Here is a 20,068-nt window from a genome sequence, read left to right as displayed (position 1 = left end):
CTTGGTTATTAAATCTGAAGATTATGAGCTGCAGAATTTTCAAATGTGAAATATTGTCCTTCCTTGCCTGGTGGCTACCAACAGCAAAGGCATGAAAAAAAAATCCAGAAAAGTTTTTTCCCCCCATTGTGGAGAGCAGAAGTCATACTTTCTTTAGTGTCTGTCTGTCTGTCTGTGTTTGTGTGTATGCATATAGAATAGAACCAAACAGAACAGAACAGAATTCTTTATTGGCCAAATGTGATTGGACACACAAGGAATTTGTCTCCAGCACATAAATTTCCATACATTCACAAATACACACACAACAACATTCCTTATGAAATTCATAAATGTAGAGCAGCTAAATCAGTGATGGAGAACCTTTTAGACACTGAGTGCCCAAACTGCGTGCGCTCATGCCCAAACTGAAAGGTACACGTCATGCTCCCAGTTTGGACCGGATTGCCCGATCTGGTAGCAATGGCGGTGGGTGGTTCCGAGAACCGGTAGCAAAAACCCCTGCCTTCCCCCATGCCCAGCCGGAGCCGCGCAATCATCAGTTTGTTTGTTTTTTACTTTTAAAAGCATTTTTTCTTTGGCAGAGAAAATGCTTTTAAAAGTAAAAAAAAAAGCCTCTGATGATCGCGCGGCTCAGCTGGGATCGTCAGAGCCTTTTAAAAGCATTTTTTTCTACAACCTCTTCAGCCAAAGAGGTTGTAAAAAAAATGCTTTTAAAAAGCTCTGACAATCCCAGCTGAGTTGCCTGATCGTCAGAGCCTTCGGTAGAAAAAAATGCTTTTAAAAGAAAAAAAAATTGGCCACGCCCACCCAGTCACATTAACCCGCCCACCAAGCCACACCCACAGAACTGGTAGTAACAAATTTTACATTTCACCCATGGTGCATGTGCAGGTGTGCGCATGCGCAGCAGAGACCTGAAGACCAGTTGGCCAGTGGGAGGCGGAGCATCCCAACACCGGCAGCGCGGCAAGAGGTAAGATCTTTTTCTTTCGCGAGCTTCTGTTTCGTTGGCGCATGTGCCAGCAGAGAGTGTTTTGTGTGCCACCTCTGGCACGTCTGCCATAGGCCCCGCCATCACGGAGTTAAATCAACCGCCAACTAAGTAATTCAATATATAAAGTGTCATTCTAGGTATCTATATAACACTCATCGAGGGGAATGCAAATGAGATCAGATAAATGAAATCCAGGGAACACAGGGAGTGATAATTACCTAAGTATTAATAAGGTAATTGCCACAGCCGGTATTTCCTGCATTTCATTCCCTCTGATTTCATTAGTTAAAATTCTTCCCCTTCCGATCACTCAGAATAACATCTTGGATATATCGTGGCGCAATATAATCACGAGACATTAAGGTGCCTTCAGATACTTCCGTGTTTTTACCGCAACAACCTAATTCAGCTGCCCTTTTGGAAACTGGGAAAGCAGGCACATATCTTTTTAAAGAACAGCTTAAGGTGCTGAGTTGCCTTTCTTTTTAGCAAGCATATATTGCTTTTTTTAAACCCAGCTCCGTTCTCCTCCGAAGGCTGAAGATACACTAGGGTTAAGAAGGGACAGATCTGCTGATTAGGTTCAAAGCAAAGCATAAAAAAAGTCGCTAATCTTTTTGTGAGCAGAGTCTTCCTTTGTAGGCTCAGCGTTCAGTTGAAACATGGCCATTTCGGGAAGAAATGGTGGCATTAATCACAGGCAACGACATCACTAACTCAAGAGAACAAAGCAAGTACGAAAGTCACGTTTTCCTTTTCAATTTGATTGGTTTAGCCTTAGCCCCGAAGTTCCGATAAATCAGCCCCACTACGCCCTTCTCCAGCAATACAGGCACCATCACCTAGGTCAGGGGTCTGCAAACTTGGCTGTTTTAAGACTTGTGGACTTCTACTCCCAGAGTTCCTCCAAAGCTGGCTGAGGAACTCTGGGAGTTGAACTCCACAAGTCTTACAAGTTTGCAGACCCCTGACCTAGGTGATGTGATAAGTGATATATATATGTTTACCTAATAAAAACCCAGATACATGGAATTACATCTTGTCAACCGCAAAGCAACTTCAGCTATTCCAAAGGTATTTGTGGTTTCCAGTTTGATCTGCAAAGACCGATTTAGAGCAAAATCCTGTTTTCTGTGCGACATTACCTGAAGGTAGCCTTAAAGTAGGCAGTTGAGGGAGTGGATGAATTCTTTTCAAAGAAAAATTCAGCCTTGCGTGTGGCATGTGAAAAGGAAACGGCCTTATTTACCACCTCTCACACAAACTTTCTGGGTGCCTGAGATTCTCTTAAGATGCTTTCTTTTGGATTTCTTGCCGATGACCCTGTAAAAGGGCTGTTTCAGTTCAGTTTCGCTGCTTATGACATGATTTTTTTTCCGGGCTGATTTTAGCTGGCAGCAACTCCATCTTTCTTTTAAGACTTTCTAAGAGGGCTAGTTTGGTGTGGTGGGTAAGATGCCAGCATAAAACCAGGAGACTGAGTTCTAGTCCTGCAGTCCTTTAAATCTGCACTACTATTAATCTTCTCATCGTTCCCATCACCCATCTCCTTTCACTATAACTTTGTTAATGACTTTAAGTTTGTTGCTTGCATCCTTACGATTTATATTGATATTGTTTCCTGATTGCTTATTTGTACCTTATGAATATCATTGTTGTACCTTATGATTCTTGATAAACGTATCTTTTCTTTTATGTACACTGAGACCATATGCACTAAAGACAAATTCCTTGTGTGTCCATCACACTTGGCCAATAAAAAATTCTATTCTATTTCTATTTCTATTTCTATTCTATTCTATTCTTAAGCACTTCCGACTTAAACAGCACTCTGAGGTAATACAGAACAAATGAACAGAGAGATTTTTTAAAACCCAATTTGAAGCTTTTTCCATAATACTTTGAGATGCAGAATTAACTGTGCTGGATGAGAATGGTGCTCCAGTGAAAAATTCAGTCTAAAAATCTTACTCCAATTAAAATATCAAACTTTCCTATTGTAGCACCAAATATAGTCAAGCAGAATAGATAATCAGTTGGCTCCTACACTGTAATTCTTTTGCCAAAGACAGCATGCTGTGCTGCAGCTTTTATTAAAAGAACTATTAAAAATCCTGGAATGTGTTCATAAAGAAATGAGATTCTAAGTACTCTCTCCAACTGTGACCATCAAAAGGGAAAAAAAAAGGCACATCCATGAGTTATGTCTTTTGAAGAGAAATACTGAAAAAAATATTTTAACAAATTCCCTAAGCCAGGTTGCCACAAACAGAGAGCATAGTTTAAAATCTGCAAAGGTACAGATGAATTGTGTGTGTGTGTGTGATCTTGTCTTTACTAAGGCCTGGTTTTTATTCACAGCAGAGTAAAATGTAAAACTTCCGAAACTCTAGAATGGACTACAGTATTATAATTTTTGAAACATCAATGGGGAAAGGAGCGAAGGGAGATTTTTTAAAAAAATTACAGTACAGAACTGAGCGCAGAGAAACAAAAAAAGATTATCATCACCCTTCTGGGTATTACAATAGGAAACCAGCTGATTTTTTTAAATCATTTTTTTTTTGGCGATTATCCAGCAACCATTACATCAGATAGTGGGGAAAAATGAAATTTATGTAATAGCTCAGAAATGGTAACTGAGGTAACTTTTCCTTCTCATGCCCCACTTTGTGTCTTTTTCATTTTATCTTTTCTTCTTAATCTCTAGACTTCACTGCAAAAATGGTATCTTTTTATTGAGTTCCTTCCAGAAAAAGTGAGGAGAGCTTGGCCTTTCCCTAAATAGAAGGCTTGGTTTTTAGGATATCACAGGACGCTAATTTATATATGTGGGTTTGATCATAAACAAACAGTCCTCCACCAAATAAAGACTACTATATATTAGCTGTCAAAATCCAGAAGTCAGAACATTGCAGCAAAAACCTGGTCACACAGATCGACATGAAATCAAGCCTAAAGATGAAATTTATTCTAAATGAAATTTAAAAACCAGCACTTGAACGTATATTCTGCTTGATAAAACATCAAAGTGTGAATGCTTATTTTGTCCTCTTTCCATCTTTTTATTTTTACACACACACACACAAGCTTAGGCTGTGGCTCATTTTTTTAAAAAAAATTGTTCGGCCAAACTAGCAAAAGATCTCAGTTGTGGAAAACCAATATAGCATTCCAATCTAAGCTACCATAGTTCATCAGTGAGTTACCAAAATCAGATGGCCTGTGGGTTTCAGGAAACCTCAAAAGAATTTTTAGAGGATGCTAAGGTTCCTGCTTCTTTTCAGGTATCTGCCCCAAAGTCCACCTTTGTTATGAAGGCACTTTTCACAGTTACTACATTTCATAACTTAACCTAACAATGTACAATATAAGTAAAATAACCACAGATCTCCCACTTCACCCCCAGATACTTGGCTCAACTTCTCTTTGCTCCATTATGTTAACTGTACAGACAATCCTTGACTTACAACCGCAATGGAACTGAAAATTTATGTTGCTAAATGAGACGTGTTAAGTCAGCTATGCCCCATTTTATGACCTTCTTTGTCACTGTTGTTAAGCAAACCGCTGCAGTTGTTCAGTTAGTAACACGCTGGCCTCCCTGTTGACTTTGTCAGATTGCAAGAAGTGATCACGTGCCCCTGGCATGCGAACCGTCCTGCCAACTGACAGCCAACTGTCCTGAATATGACTCAGCTGCCAAGCATCTGGATTTTGATCACGTGTCCATGGGGATGCTGCAACTGTTGTTAAGTGTGAAAAATGGCCATAAGTCACTTTTTTCAGTGATGTTGTAACTCTGAACAGTCACTAAATGAACTGTTGTAAATTGAGAACTACTTGGATCAACTTTTAGATAGAAAGGTCTTCAAGGGAGGGAATTTGTCCAGGTGGAGAGCTTCCAGCTGGTTACGGTTTTAGCAACCAAACCATTGTGCAATCATCATTATATTTTCACCCCACCTTTTTGTATGGAGAACTCAAGACAGCTAATGTTGGCAATATTTTATGTAACAAATTACAAGTTTCCTTGGTTTCTGGGCCAGTCCTGGCTCTCAAGTATGCCAATCTCTTCACGTCAATAATAATAGCTGTACCTTTAATAGCTGTACTGCCACCAAAATAGAAAGTAGGCTTAAATAGAGGGTTCCAAGTTGCCCAGAGGTCAGGATTATTGGGAATTGGGTAGTGCACAAATGGAATAAAATAAATAAAAGATGGAAAGGCTACTTTTTAAAAGACATAGGTGCTTGGCAGGGAGACTAAGCAAAGATGAAGCATGTCTTTGCAGGTGTTGCAAAAGGATGAGAAGGAAAAAGAGAAGGGAGGCAGACCCTCACAGGAATCAAGGGACCCCATAAAATGACCCCCAGGTCTTTCGAATAAATAAATAAAATAAATAAATAAACCCTAATCTGCCAATCTTGGGATCCCATAAAATGCCCCCCCCCAGGTCTTGCACCCATATAAACCCTAATCTGCCAAGCCTGGGACCCCCATAAACTGCCCTCCCATGTCTTGCACCTCATATAAACCCTAATCTGCCAAGCCTGGGACCCCCATAAACTGCCCCCCCAGGTCTTGTACTCCATATAAACCCTAATCTGCCAAGCCTGGGACCCCATAAACTGCCCCCCCAGGTTTTGCACCCCATATAAACTCTAATCTGCCTAGCCACCGTCTGCTGGACAAGCCACAATGGGCTGACTTGTCGCAAATCGCTAAGCCATGGTCTGTAACTAAGAAACCATAGTTAGCTGGGTTCCCACCGACCCAAAACCACCCCGACCCCGGCAGGAGAGGGCAGGGCCTGGTGAGTGAGGCAGCCCAGGAAGACGGTGGGAGGAAGCACGAAGCGCAATTAGGCCACGGAATCCCCCGGCAAAAGGGTCCCGTCCCTCCAGGGCCCTCCCTCGGCCCCCAGAAGGGGAAAGAGGCGCAACAGGCGAGAACGGAGAATCCCGCTCACCGGCCGAGCTGTCACCTCCGCCATGGCGCCTCGGCTCCTACAAGCCTCCACCTAGTGGGCCCGTTGCCTAGGTGACCAACCAGACCGGAAGTAATCGCTCCACTCCGAGGAGGAAAGGCCCGGATGTCTTGTTGCCAAGGGTAACCAGAACTTCCGGTCTATCTCCGAGCCTTAACCTCTCTCCGGGTAAGTTCCGAACCCCTAAGGCGGGCCGCGGCGTCAAGAACGGAAGTGACGTCACGTACCTCGGTCAGGATTAGGGCTGGCTCGAGGAAGGGGTGGACTGCTCGCGCGCGCGATCCCAAGGTTTGGCTGGCTTCTACAGATTCCGCCCCCCCCCTTTTTGTGAATTGGACTCGCCCACCGTGATTGGTGGCAACGTGAGGGAGTGAACTATTTTGAACAGCCAGAGGGGGAGAGAGAAAAAGAATCCAAAATCCCCTAGCAGATAGAAAAAAATTGATTTGCCTTGTTTTTTGGGGGGATCCTGCTCGTTCGAGGAATCGGGAATTTATTGTATGCATTATTATTTTGCACTTTTATGGCTCCTCTAGGGCAGGGGTCTCCAACCTTGGCAACTTTAAGCCTGGAGGACTTCAACTCCCAGAATCCCCCAGCCAGCAAAGCTGGCTGGGGAATTCTGGGAGTTGAAGTCCACCAGGCTTAAAGTTGCCAAGGTTGCGGACCCCTGCTCTAGGGCACTCTAAAATCTTTTTAAATGCCAGAAGTGTTGCTTTAAAAAAAAACAAAAAAACTTGCAGTGGGATATCCAGATTTTTGCAAGAGTTGCTACAGACACAAATATTGAGATGCCCTTCAAGTCGCTTTTCCAAACATGACAACTTTTGAAATTGGGTGGGCTTCAACTCCCAGAATTCCCCGGGTGGTAATCTTGAGAGTTGAAGTCCAGATACCTTTAAAGTTGCTGAGGTTGAAGTCGATTCTCATATATATTTTTTTTCACCCTGAAAAGTCTTAGAATAGCCCTTTTGGGGGATCACTCCGTCTGGAGAGCTTTATATGTACGAAGAGACCTTGGAGGTCTTCTAGTCCAGCCCCCTGCCCAAGTAGGAGATCCTCTCTCTCGTGTGTGTGTGTGTGTGTGTGTGTGTGTGTGTGTGTGTGTGTGTGTGTGTGTAGAGGATCCCTCGCATCCTGGACATAAACTGTTTCAACTCCTTCAACTCCTTCAAAATGACGCTATAGAGCACTGCACACCAGAACAACTAGACACAAGAACAGTTTTTTCCCGAAGGCCATCACTCTGCTAAACAAATAATTCCCTCAACACTGTCAGACTATTTACTGAATCTGCACTACTATTAATCATTTCATAGTTCCCATCACCAATCTCTTTCCACTTATGACTGTATGACTGTAACTTTGTTGCTGGCAATCCTTATGATTTATATTGATATATTGACCATCAATTGTGTTGTAAATGTTGTACCTTGATGAAGGTATCTTTTCTTTTATGTACACTGAGAGCATATGCACCAAGACAAATTCCTTGTGTGTCCAATCACACTTGGCCAATAAAATTCTATTCTATTCTATTCTATTCTATTCTATTCTATTCTATTCTATTCTATTCTATTCTATTCATGCTTGAGCAGGGGGCTGGACTAGATCAGGGGTCACCAACCTTTCGGACCCCAGGGACCACTAAATTCATAATTTTAAATCCCGCGGACCACTAATACAATATATCTAATGACCAGATGGGTGGGCGTGGCTAGGTGTTCATGTGATTGGGCAGGTGTGGCCAACTCAATGTCACTCAAATCAAGGGGCACCTCGACGGGCTCTACTCGCCCCTCCCCTCCCAGCCACTCCTTGCCTGCCCACCTGGGCTCCTTAAGGCCCCAACAGGAAGCAGTTGCTGGAGCTAAGCAGCCACCACGAGAAAGAGTTGGCAAAACAGCTCAGTTCAAATTGGATCTGACCGAGGAGGCGGCTCAGCAGAAGCACCTCACTGAGGACTAGGAGCATAGGCTTTCCAAGCAGGTGCCTGGAGGCTCAGCGGGCTCAGTTGGTCAGCCAGTTCCAGGCCATGATGCTGGACATTCGCCCAAAGCCCCACACCAGGAGGCTGAAGCATACCCCAAGTCAGAATTTCTGCCCCCCTCTCACCCACACAAAAAGACCCCAAAGGGGGAGACTCTCTGTAGCAACCCAAATGTTCATTGCATGTATCTGTCCCAGGGGTTATAGTTTGAGTACCTCTGATTTAGTGCAAAATAAAAAATGCAAATAATTTTTATGCGGACCACCAAAATTTTCTCACGGACCACCAGTGGTCCACGGACCACCAGTTGGGTGACTCCTGGACTAGAAGACCTCCAGGGCCCCTTCCAGCTGTATTCTGTATTGACATCAACCAGGTGATCAATCTAGATCTGGAATTTTTATCCAAAGACCTGGGATAGGCAAGAGGTGGATGTTTGATGGTGTGAAAGGTATCACTGCAGGATAGAAGTTGTTTCCCAAGTCAAGCCGCCTTTTGCCAATTGACGGATAGTATTCAAGTGGTGCTCCAGATGTTTTTAAGATTACACCCAAGGCGCCCAGGACTATTGGTATTATCTTTGCTTTCTTTTGCCACAGTCACTCTATTTTTCCATTCTTTCTTTTCTATTCTGCTGTGCCCAGGTACTGCCATGTCCAATGATGGCCGTAATTTTCTCAACTTCAGGAACAGTTAAGATGGATGGACTTCAACTCTCAGAATTCCCCAGGTGGCATGCCAAGTTGCGGGGGGGGATTCTGAGAATTCAGGTCCACCCATCTCAAAAATTGCCAAGTTTGGGAAAGTCTATCTTACATGGGTTTTACATGAGCCTTTTTTTTGTTGTTGTCGGTTTGCAGTTTGGTATAAAGATTAAAGCAGCAAATTCAGTGAAGCAGAACAAGTCATTCAGGTTTTGTTTATTCCTTAGGATGCCCACAATTAAAGATTCTCAGGTATCAGTAGGGCAAACATTTATAGCCCTCACCTGTTGGAAGAAAAAAAAATATATGTTGACTTCATTCAAGCTTTAAATAGGGCACTATTGTGACTCTGGGACAGGCACAGTTCAAGAGTTTGCATAACTAGGAAATAGAAGTGCTTGTTCTCTTCCTTCATACTTAACCTGTTCTTCTAGGACTGATTTTAAACATCCATCATTAAGCAGCACATAATGGGACTTGTTTACCCAGGATGCAGGGAAAAAAACCACTCCCCTACAATGCGTATTGGTAAGTCTGTTGTGTTGTTCAGCGAGGCCTGTATTCAACACACCCATTGCAAAATTGCACTTGTTCTACATTTAATAGTGATTTAAAAAAACCGTTCCAGTGTGTAAGGACGATGGAAACAATATTCTGATCAGCCCAAGAAAATGCTGCTGTTTCTATGGGAACAGGCCTGCTGGACAATATGGATCACGTTGGCAGGGTTAAATTTGCTAGCTATTGAAAATTAAAAATATCCCAAGTGCTGCAGCTCTCAAAATTCAATAGCATCACAAGCAGGGTACGAGCGAAGTGAAGAATCAAGGTCTGAACGCTTTTGACATGGTTCACAGCGATCTTCAGATTCTGTCAATGCTGGTATTGAAAGATTTTATGAGCCCCGAGAATTCCTTTTTAATTGGAGACACTTAGAAAATACAGGCTTTCTGAATTTGCAACAAGTGGACCTCACAGTGTCATTAATAGTTGTTAGATTTTCTTTTTTCCACTCAGTCACTTGAGGGTTATTATAGAATGGGCTGGCTTTGTCTGGGTTTTTAAGAACTGTTTACAACAGGTTTTGCTGGAAAGAGATTTTAGATAAGAATAACTAATGGTAAGTCAGTTACCTGCTGCATCGCTCGAGAGGCAAAATCTTAAGAGCAAGATGTCCTGGGTGCATAAATGATAAATTATAAAAAAAAATTATCAAATGAAACAGTAAGGTGTATTGTAATGGTTTAACTGCTGAACTTAAGTTCCGTGGTCTGTGAAGGTCATTGATCAAAGCTTGTGCTAATTTTAGTCTAGACTACAATTTATATTTTATTTTGTCTTAGGACCCATCTGGAACTTACAAGACCCAAAAAGAGTTTGTGTATTTATCAATATTTACGGTATTAAAAATTAAAACCAATGCATTTGCCACCATTTTTCACACTTGTTTGATGGGATTTTAATATTGTATTATTTTTCAACGTAAGGCTGGCAAATAATTCTGGCTCCCTGAGAGGGTCTTTGGGTCTTCTAGAACAGGGGTCCCCAACCTTGGCAACTTTAAAGACTTGTGGACTTCAACTCCCAGAGTTTCTCAGCCAGCAAAGCTTTTAACTCTGGGAGTTAAAAGTCCGTAAGTCTTAAAGTTGCCAAGGTTGGAGACCCATGTTCTAGAACCCTTGGAAGAAACAACACTGGTTTAGCCAAGATTGCGGAAATACTAAAGGAAAAGTCAGCTACGTTATTCTGAATTTGATGGGGGGTAAAGCAGTACCAAAATCATGTTAAGATAGATGGAGGAAGGTGATGTGACTATGGGCAAGGCAAAAGGCAGTTTAGGCTGTATCTGAAAAGCAATACATCCCAATGAGGGCTAACATCTGTTTGGCATTTTCCAGCTGTTGACCCGCCCAAGATGTTTTCCTTAAGGTGTAAGGAAGATGCAAAATCATTGCAAGCGAACACTCTTTTAAAAAAAATTACAAATGAAATAACAAAATAAAAGTTTATTAGAATTAGAACGCAGTTTCTCCCTCTGATTAGACTTAACATGGAACAGTCCGCCAGTTACAATGAAGTCTAAGAACAGTTAATTCCACAGCATGAGATGGAGGTCTTTAAGATGGGGAGGGGGGGGGGCCAGGGGAGAAAGAAAAAAAGAAAAACTTACAAGCCTTCAGTCATAGCCCACTCGTCTTATCATCTCTCTCTTACATTCTGGATTACAGGAGCTTTCTATACATGGAAAAGTTTGCCAAAGAACACCACTCTGGTCTCACACAATAATAACTGATTTCTAATACAGCAGTTGTACTACGACACTTTTGAGTTAAATGGTTCTGAAAACTTAAAAAAAGACGGTTTGGTACATAACGCTAGCGATAAAAACCCAAATGCAGTCACTTCAATGGGGTAGAAGAGAATGAGCATAAGATAAAGGGCCAGGATCGCCCATCTGGGGTGACTGAGGACCCTCACTCCATATATATAGATGTATATATATTCTGAGGTTTTCGCGGGTGTTTGTATGTAGGTCTTTGGTTATTCGGGTTTTCTCCTGTGTAAAATTGGAAGTGTCTTGGCGACGTTTCGACAAAGTCTCATTCGTCATCTTCAGGCTGGTGTTTACTGCTTCGTGCTTCTAGGAGCAATGCGTGATCGCAGCTTCCAAAAGGAATTAACAGCTGTGATCACACATTGCTCCTAGAAGCACAAAGCTGTAAACACCAGCCTGAAGATGACGAATGAGAGTTCGTCGAAACGTCGCCAAGACACTTCCAATTTTACACGGGAGAAAACCCGAATAACCAAAGACAGACAGACAGACAGACAGACAAGCTTGCTGGCTGGGGGATTCTGGGAGTTGAAGTCCGCCAGGCTTAACGTTGCCAAGTTTGGAGACCCCTGTTCTAAAGGATTGGGAAGCAAGGAAAGAGAGGAGTATTAGGTCTAGGAGTAACCCTATAGAACAGTGTTTCTTAGCAACTTGAAGATGTGTAGTCTTCCAACTTTCAGAATTCCCCAGACAGGATGTGCACCCTGGGAGAATTCTGGGAGTTGAAGTCTGCACAATCTCCCAAGTTGCTTGGATCGAGAAACACTGGTTGAAATGATTTTGCAAATCCCCAATTTTAGAAAGCTCCCCTCCTGACCCCCACATGAACACACAGAGTTATACGAGCTCCTGAAGTAGAAGATAACAGTGCAACAAATGCTTCTTATATACATTTTGTTAAAAACAACCTTACTGTTATAATAATACGGGGGCAATGGCAAAATATTGAGAAAAAGAAGCCGAGCGTGAGATGCGTGCGGGGAGACAGAATGGGGTTTATTCCATGGGGCCCTCCAAGGAATGGACCACTTTGTCCCGTCAAAGCTAGTTCCAAGCAGGGATGATAAAAAGATCAGCACACACACACACACACACACACACACCCTCCCTCACTTAACTGGATTGGAAGCACTTTGTCATGTCTTATTGGGAGCATGCAAAGACCGTAAGAAAAAAATATCATTCAAGCAAACGGGGTGTTGCACTTGAATGCAGAAATTTTTGGAAGAAATAAGTTGCACCTTTCCAAAACCGTTGTCAAATTCCGAACTTTCATTCCAGGTACGAAGTCACAAAGCGAAAACAACCTTCTCTCTCTCTCTCTCCTTATACCGAAAGAGATTATTTTGGGTTGTTTCGGGAATCCACAGGTAAGCCAAAAACCAGGACTGAATTCTCATCAGATGCAAAGCTGAGCTGCCAAAACAGGGAAATTCGAGTCTCTCCACGTTTGCAGGAAACCCCTTAAAATCAGATCACGGGATTGTGCAAAACCCTACAATTCCTGCCATTACGGAAATATTTGCCGGGGTGGGCAAGCCTAAACACACAACCACAAACATCACTGGCACACACATATGGAACTATCTGAATAGATCCTTGGAAACTTAACAACAGTTTATTTTTTTTTTAAAAAGGGTGGGGGGAGTATCAGAAAAGCAGCCCTTTGGGAAACAAGCTAGAATTTTTGGGTACATCCAGCTTTTTTTCTCCCTCTGAATTTGAAAGTAAGCAATACTGCCACATAAGCCGTCCAGGAAAAACTCACAAGAAGCTCCCCCACATAACAGTAATAAACAGCTTCCAAACCGTACTTGAAGGTAACTTTTTATTACAAAAAGAAAAAAATATGAGACTATAAATGACTCGTATAGTTTGATATTCATGATTTCCTCCTCATTCGGGGGGGGGGGGGACATTCAACGGCTCCAGAAACTATAGATCAGTTTCTCAACCAGTCAAACGTTGAGGTGTGGACTTCAACTCCCAGAATTCTCCAGCCAGCTTTGCTGGCTGGGGAATTCTGGGAATTGAAGTCTACCTCTCTTAACGTTGCTGAGGTTGAAAAACAGCTACAGATTCTTGCAACTAGGTGGAGTTGTTTGCTGCAGCAAGCACTTTTTCCTCACCGACAACCCCCACCACCACCAAAGCCACAATTTTTCCCAGCAGGTTTCCAAGATCCGACACCGTCAACAAGGAATGTCCCGCGTACACACACTTTAAAACCCACATGGCCCAAAACTTCCCATGAATGAATGAGGAGCCAGTCGGGGGAATAAAATCATTGGATTTTCACACAGGGCAAACGGCTGAGGTTGGGAGGAAAAGGGGCCAGTTTCGAAGCCGAAAGAAAAGGCAGCTGGAATTACAACACTTTGATTTCCAAAAAAAAAACGGGAAACGCCACACCAAGGAAGCTGGAAGGGCCGAAAGGACGGTGTCCTTTGCCAGCAAGGAACACACCCGGACAAGGAATGGGGTTGCAAGGTGTGAGAGGAAGGAAGAGAAAAACCCCTCCCCCACAAATAATCCCCCCAAATAGTCTTGTTTGAGCCGGAAAACAGTTGTTTACAGCAGCACACACTGGCCCCTCCCTACCCACCCTTCCCCGAATAAAAAGCAAACTGGGAAGAAAAAAAAAAAGAAGAAGAAGAAGAAGAAATGCACGGCAAATAGACATCTTGAAGGCTTTTAAAGAATAAATATTTTTTTTTGTAATTAAACATTATGCAAACACGTGCCACGCTTGCTCCTTTTTTTTTTTATCCATGCATATACGCTATTTACAATTTTGAAAAATACTGTGTTGTCCTCTTTTGTTTTTCGTTTTCGTATTTTTTTTTTAAAAGTCATATACAAAGTGTTTTTTTGTTTGTTTGTTTTTTCCTTGTTTGGTGCCCCTTCCTCCCCCCTCCCCACCCTCCCCTCCCCACCCCCCCAAAAAAATCATCTTTACAATAAGCCAAACAACATTCACCACCCATGGACTGGTGTGTATTTGTTACGGAGGGGTGGGGGAGAGAGGCAGGAGGGAAGGGGAGGGGGGCGTAGGGGAAAATCTCATACCAAAGTACATCAGAACAGCAACGTCAAGAAACTGTTTTAAATTTCATCGGTCGTATGCAGAGGAGGAGAGAGAGAGAAAAAAAGTCAGCTTGGGAAGGAAGCTACGAGTTAAAAGTCGGAGGGCTGCTTTTGTCTTTAGTGCGTCTGTCACACTTACTGGCCACCTAGAATACTGTTGTACAATGGTTTATCTACCTTTTTTTATTACAATATAATTTACTTAATTTTTTTTTTCCATTAACAAAAAGAGAAAAGAAAAAAAAAATGAAACAGAATTCCGGTACTACAGACCAGCGGTGTAATAGGCGTGGCGCCCCTTTTGTGTGTATGTGTGTGTGTGTGTATGTGGGTTTTGTTTTAATGGTATGAGCACTCTAGATGGGAAAAGATTTTTCAGAGTTCGTTTTATGCAGGCCACTTTTCAGTCCTCGATATATTCCCACAGGTCCTTTTCATAGCCTTCATGCACATGTTGCAATAACACCCTTCGTCGACTCTCGCAGTATCTGCAAGGGGAAAAAAGGGGAGGCGAGCGTCTTTAGATGCCAAGGCCGAAACGTTTCGGGGGGGAAAAAATACATTTAAAAGCAACGAGGTTTTGCCTTTGGGTGGAGTTGAGGAACTGGGCGTGTAGTCTTGCCAGTTACGTGCAAGTAATTCTTCTCCCTGTGCAGTTAAAATAGTGTATCTCAACCTTGACTACTTTAAGATGTCTGGACTTCAACTCCCACAATCCCCCAGCCAGCCATGTTTTGCTCCAGTGCTGGGTTCTCTACATTTGGCAACTTTTAAGACGTGTGGACTTCAACTCCCACAATCCCCCAGCCAGCCACGTTTTGCTCTAGCGTCGAGTTCTCCTAATTTGTAACTTTAAGACTTGACTTCAACTCCCACAATCCCCCAGGCCAGCATAGGTGAATAAGTGGGGAATTCTGGGAGTTGCAGTCCATGTGTCTTAGAAGTAGCCACAGTTGAAAAATATGGATTTAAGAGGTGCTGACCCTGCTTTACAAATCCATCTAGCGATTGAGATCTGCAGGAGCAATCCTTCTACAGATGCTCCCGCGATTATTCAGCACAATGGAGAAACCATTTTCACGATCGGCTTCCAGACTTATAGAATATAATAATAATCCTCCAGGAGCTGAATTGGGCCTTCAATCTCTCAATAGAGGAACAAAGCACTTCTTTCGCCCAAGTTTTAACTGTTCATTTAATTCCTATATTGCACGTTTGGGATTTTTTTGGGGATTTCAACAGTCTTGAACATTTGCTTGAATCAAAAAGTGGCCACAGGAGGAATATGTTTCCTGCCCGTTCAAATCTTCTACAGGTGAATTCAAGATCAATGGTAAATATTTTGAGCCGTGCTGTCTGAAACAAAGGGGGTACCTGTATTTATCTTGCACTTTCTGCTTTATATCCTGCAGTGAGTCTTGAGATATATCTCGTTCCAGATACCCAGAAAGGACCTCGGTAGCATTTTCCAAGTCTGCTTGATTATTCTAAAAATGCAAAACACTCCGATAAAACTTAAAGTAACTCTTTCAGTTAAAAAACAACAACATACACATCAGAATAGCAATTTGTTCTTCCTTAGAAAGTATAAAGCACAATCTTAGTCCCACAAAACCTCTTTGATTTATACGACTGTAAATTACTTTCATTTACAGTCAGCAAGGCTTGATGAACAGTCTGTCAGAGGAAAGTTATCAAAACCCACCTATCTCACATGGAACGCTGCCAGAGAGCTAATTTCCACACGCAGGGCAAGGCCAAACTTGGCAGAGTCACAAACAGAACACATTTTCACATCTTGAATCAACCAGATGAACTAATTGTTTCCTGCAAAAGCTCATGTCTCGTTTGCTCTTCTTTTATGTCTTATGGGAGGGGCCAATCATCTCCAAGCCTTACTCCCAAGTTGGCTCTGTTTCCTTAATTGTTCTTGTCGTCTGGCAGCTCTGCGCATGCTCACATTGGGAACAGGCTCCCGCTGCTCTTCTGCCTCGCTGCTGTCAGACTAGGGAGGCTGCACATAACCTTCACATGGCCTTGGCCCCCTCTCTGCAGAGCCCTCCCCAGCCCCCAGGACTGGCCCAAGCTCCTCACTGTCCGACTCTGCTGCTGGCTCCATTGGCCGCCGCCGGGCCACAACACAATTTTTTAAAAAATCTTAATATTTCCATTAGCAGGCAGGAATTAGAGCAGTTTTGGAACCTCTTCAAAGCTTAAGGTATTTCTCTCCTATGAATTTTCTTTAGAAAAATCAGGAAACATCTGCCTTCCTAAACCACTCGATTAAGATACTTGGGACTCAAGATGAACTAAACACAGAACGATGTTAAAAACAGTTAACACTTCTTTTAACGACCGCAACATCCCTTGTGAGGTGGAGTCTGGGCAGCTGAATGGAGCTGAGTGTTTACTGGCCGGATGCCAATTCAGTTCCAATGGTATCATGGCGGCAGCTGTTACTGATAGCGCTTCTCTGCTTTATGACTGTGCTAGATGGAAACTAATCAAGGAGAGAAGCAACCTAGAACTAGGAAGAAATTTCCCAATGGTGAGAACAATTAATCAATGGAACAACTTGCCTCCAGAAGTTGTGGATGCTCCAACACTGGATGGTTTTTAAGATGATGTTGGATAACCATTTGTCTGAAGTGGTATAAAGTTTCCTGCAAGGGGGTTGGATTAGAAGACTTCCAAGGTCCCTTCCAACTGTTATATTATTCTATTCTAGGCTACAATGAGGACTAACGCTAATGAGGTTACCTAGTTTGGGGTAATAAAATGTCTGCAAGAAAAGAGCTGAAGAAGCTTCTTGGATGAGAAGCGAAACGTCTTCAAAGGAAGAAAAAAAAAAGTCCAGTTGCCTTTTGAAAAAGCACCTTTGGGACCACCATGGCCTGGATGTAGATCTCCACAGACGTCTGCAAGAAAACAACCAAGCTCGGAGAATACCAAGGTCCTCTGCTGGACCTCTGTAATCTGCATCTGTCGACTCAGCCTTCCAGCCTTCCCAGGTTGGTAAAATGAGGACCCAAACTGTTGGGGCCAAGATGCTGACTCTGTAAGCTGCTTAGAGAGGGCTGTAAAGCAGTGTGAAGCGGTATATAAGTCTACGTCCTTTCCTTTCCTTTCCTTTCCTCTCCTCTCCTCTCCTTCCCATCCTTTCCTTTCCTTTCCTTTCCTTTCCTTTCCTTTCCTTTCTTGTGCAATGGTTAGAATGCAGTATTGCAGGCTTACTCTGCCCACTGCCAGGAGTTCGATTCTCACTGGCTCAAGGTTTACTCAGCCTTCCATCCTTCTGAAGTCAGTAAAACGAAGATCCAGATTGTTGTTGCGGGCAGTAGGCTGACTTAGGGCTGTAAAGCACCGCGAAGCCGTATAGAAGTCTAAGCGCTATTGCTGTTTTTATTCTCCCAACCAAATCCAGGGCATTCTCCCAACAAGCATCCCTGGGAGATTTCAAGGGGCCTCTTACCTCAAAGATAATGGATTGGTTATTCTTTTTGAGGTAGAAGGCAAAGACGTAGGTGTACATGAGCGTGGCACGGCACTGGCAGAGGACGTCGACCGCTTTCTTCAGGAACTGGACTTCGATCCAGGACATGTTGTGCTGCTGCATCTCCTCCATCTTCTGCTTGACTTGGGCGTAGAGTTTGTGCTCGAAGCGCAAGCTCTGCATGTGGTTCATGTAGCGGTTGCAGTAGAAGAGGTACCTCTGAAGGGCGGCTCTGGAGCGCTGCGTTTGATTCCCCATTAGCGAAATGGAAAAGCGAGAATTAAAGCAGAGCAATCCCTAAGAGGCTCCTCCAGGGGGAAAGGAGGGATCCCCGAGGCAAACCGGGGGGGGGGGGGGAGGAAGGCGGGGGGGCGAGCCTTGCCCTCTTTCAGCAAGTACTCCAGGTGAAGCCCTGAATCTGATACTCTGGGCCACCACCTGACACAACATCCCCTTCTAGCACAAACCCAAAATTAACTTAAATAACTTTGGGAACTGGCTCAAATTTCGTAAGGTCACAGAGACACGAAAAGATTTTCGAGCTTGCATGCTTGCTTGCTTGGCGGCCAAATTTTATTTAGGCGCGCATGTACTTTTATGGGTGGCTGAAAAATGGTTTATTTATTTATTTATTAGATTTCTAGACCGCCCTTCTCCCGAAGGACTCAGGGCAGTGTACAGCCTTATTTAAAACACATAAACACACAATATAAATCCCAGATTTAAAATACATTTAAAATGAAATATTTAACAGGCCAATTTAAACTAAAACGGTCGTAGACTGATATAAAACCCTTAAAATTTAAAAATTATAAATAAATTAATACATTTAAAATTAAATTAAAATAAATATTAAATTAAAATAAATATTTAGGCTAGTCCCTTCCGATTGAATAGTAGAGTCTTCAGTTCCCGCTTGAAGGTACGGAGGCCGGGAAGTTGGCGTAGCCCTGGAGGTAACTCATTCCATAGGGTCGGTGCTGCCACAGAGAAGGCTCTCCCCCTGGGGGCCACCAGCCGACACTGTTTGGCTGATGGCACCCGGAGCAGGCCCACTCTGTGGGAGCGCACAGGTCGTTGGGAGGGTATCGGTGGCAGAAGGCGGTCTCGTAGATACCCCGGTCTTAAGCCATGGAGCGCTTTAAAGGTGAGCACTAGCACCTTGAATTGCACCTTAAGGCTCAAGAGGATGAGCACGGCACAAAACATCGTGGGCTGGCCCCCGACATCACTAGATGAAATCGCCAGGACTCGCTGCCTTAGAAAAGTAAGGAAAATCTTCAGGGATGATTCACACCCTGGTCAGCCTTTCTTTACTCTCCTACCATCGGGCAGGAGATATAGCAGCACAGCCAGACGAACCAACAGTCTGAAAAACAGCTTTTGTCCGTGGGCTGTCAATGCAATGTAACATCATAAGCGTGTCGTATGATAGGCTTGCAGGGCTGCTGCAACGTTCATATTGGTGCAATATATTCTAATGTAATATTAAAGGTAAAGGTTCCCCTCGCACATACGTGCTAGTCGTTCCCGACTCTAGGGGGCGGTGCTCATCTCCGTTTCAAAGCCGAAGAGCCAGCGCTGTCCGAAGACGTCTCTGTGGTCATGTGGCTGGCATGACTCAACGCCAAAGGCGCACGGAACGCTGTGACCTTCCCACCAAAGGTGGTCCCTATTTTTCTACTTGCATTTATTACATGCTTTCGAAACTGCTAGGTTGGCTGAAGCTGAGACAAGTCACGGGAGCTCACCCCGTGATGCGGCACTCGGGATTCGAACCACTGAACTGCCAACCTGTCGATTGACCAGCTAAGTACCTTAGCCACTGAGCCACCACGTCCCTTGTAATGTAATGTTATGCAAATATATGTATAGAGGATTGTATGTTGTTAGTATGATTTATTGGGCTAGGAGTTTTCTTTCTTTCACTGTGAGTTATTGATATGTATTTATGGTACACAAAGGGAGGCTCACCCAATCTCATTGTACACATCTTGTACATTGACAATACATTGTAAAGGATGGGGAAAAGAGAAAAGGTGATCCCTGCTATAACCCCAAATCGTAGCAGAAAGCTCTCAGGCGGTCTGCAGCCTAGAGCAGGGGTCTGCAAACTTGGCTCTTTTAAGACTTGTGGACTTCAACACCCAGCTGGCTGAGGAACTCTGGGTGTTGAAGTCCACAAGTCTTAAAAGAGCCAAGTTTGCAGACCCCTGGCCTAGAGAAACAGCTTTCACAATTAAAAAGAGCTGTAAACTGCCAAGAGTTTCTTAAAGATTGGGTGGTCTATAAATGAGAATAACAGGATTTTTCACAATACTAGAGATCTAACAGATTAATTTTTTCCCCATGAAGATACATGAAAAGAAGAGCTTCCAGGTAGAAGGGATGGTGTGCAGCCGGAATGTCAGTAAAAGAAAACCACATAAACAACGACAACATCCAGTGTACCAAGTCTATCCACAGCAGAAC

At 43.4% G+C, this 20,068-nt stretch overlaps 2 protein-coding genes and 1 long non-coding RNA gene across 11 annotated transcripts in view; 1 reads left to right on the top strand and 2 right to left on the bottom strand.

The window, feature by feature from the left end:
• The window catches only part of BBS4 (Bardet-Biedl syndrome 4), a 40,753-nt gene extending 34,582 nt beyond the window's left edge, over positions 1 to 6,171 (bottom strand). For 2 of the 7 annotated variants that reach the window (XM_058156216.1, XM_058156220.1), the window contains exon 1: positions 5,970 to 6,167. In XM_058156216.1, the coding sequence (XP_058012199.1) occupies positions 5,970 to 5,993 (24 nt within the window). In that variant the 5' untranslated portion in view covers positions 5,994 to 6,167. Of the gene's footprint in view, positions 1 to 5,969 lie in introns of all 7 variants that reach the window. The other 5 variants (XM_058156219.1, XM_058156218.1, XM_058156223.1 and 2 more) reach the window with 5 other exon arrangements.
• Positions 859 to 17,575, top strand: LOC131184640 (uncharacterized). The gene is made up of 2 exons (XR_009152010.1): positions 859 to 976; positions 16,832 to 17,575. It is a non-coding gene; the product is annotated as an uncharacterized LOC131184640 (long non-coding RNA).
• Positions 12,613 to 20,068, bottom strand: part of ARIH1 (ariadne RBR E3 ubiquitin protein ligase 1) — a 32,896-nt gene continuing 25,440 nt past the window's right edge. For 2 of the 3 annotated variants that reach the window (XM_058156215.1, XM_058156214.1), the window contains exons 12-14: positions 17,576 to 17,836; positions 15,478 to 15,590; positions 12,613 to 14,591 (exon numbers count right to left, since the gene is read on the bottom strand). In XM_058156215.1, coding sequence (XP_058012198.1) covers positions 14,507 to 14,591; positions 15,478 to 15,590; positions 17,576 to 17,836 — 459 coding nt within the window. In that variant the 3' untranslated portion in view covers positions 12,613 to 14,506. Of the gene's footprint in view, positions 14,592 to 15,477; positions 15,591 to 17,575; positions 17,853 to 20,068 lie in introns of all 3 variants that reach the window. The other variant, XM_058156213.1, reaches the window with a different exon arrangement.

Source organism: Ahaetulla prasina, chromosome 13 (genome assembly GCF_028640845.1).
Source record: "Ahaetulla prasina isolate Xishuangbanna chromosome 13, ASM2864084v1, whole genome shotgun sequence".
Taxonomy (NCBI): Eukaryota; Metazoa; Chordata; class Lepidosauria; order Squamata; family Colubridae; genus Ahaetulla; species Ahaetulla prasina.
The sequence above is the reverse complement of the archived record's forward strand: the minus strand, read 5'-3'. Positions and strand labels throughout refer to the sequence as shown.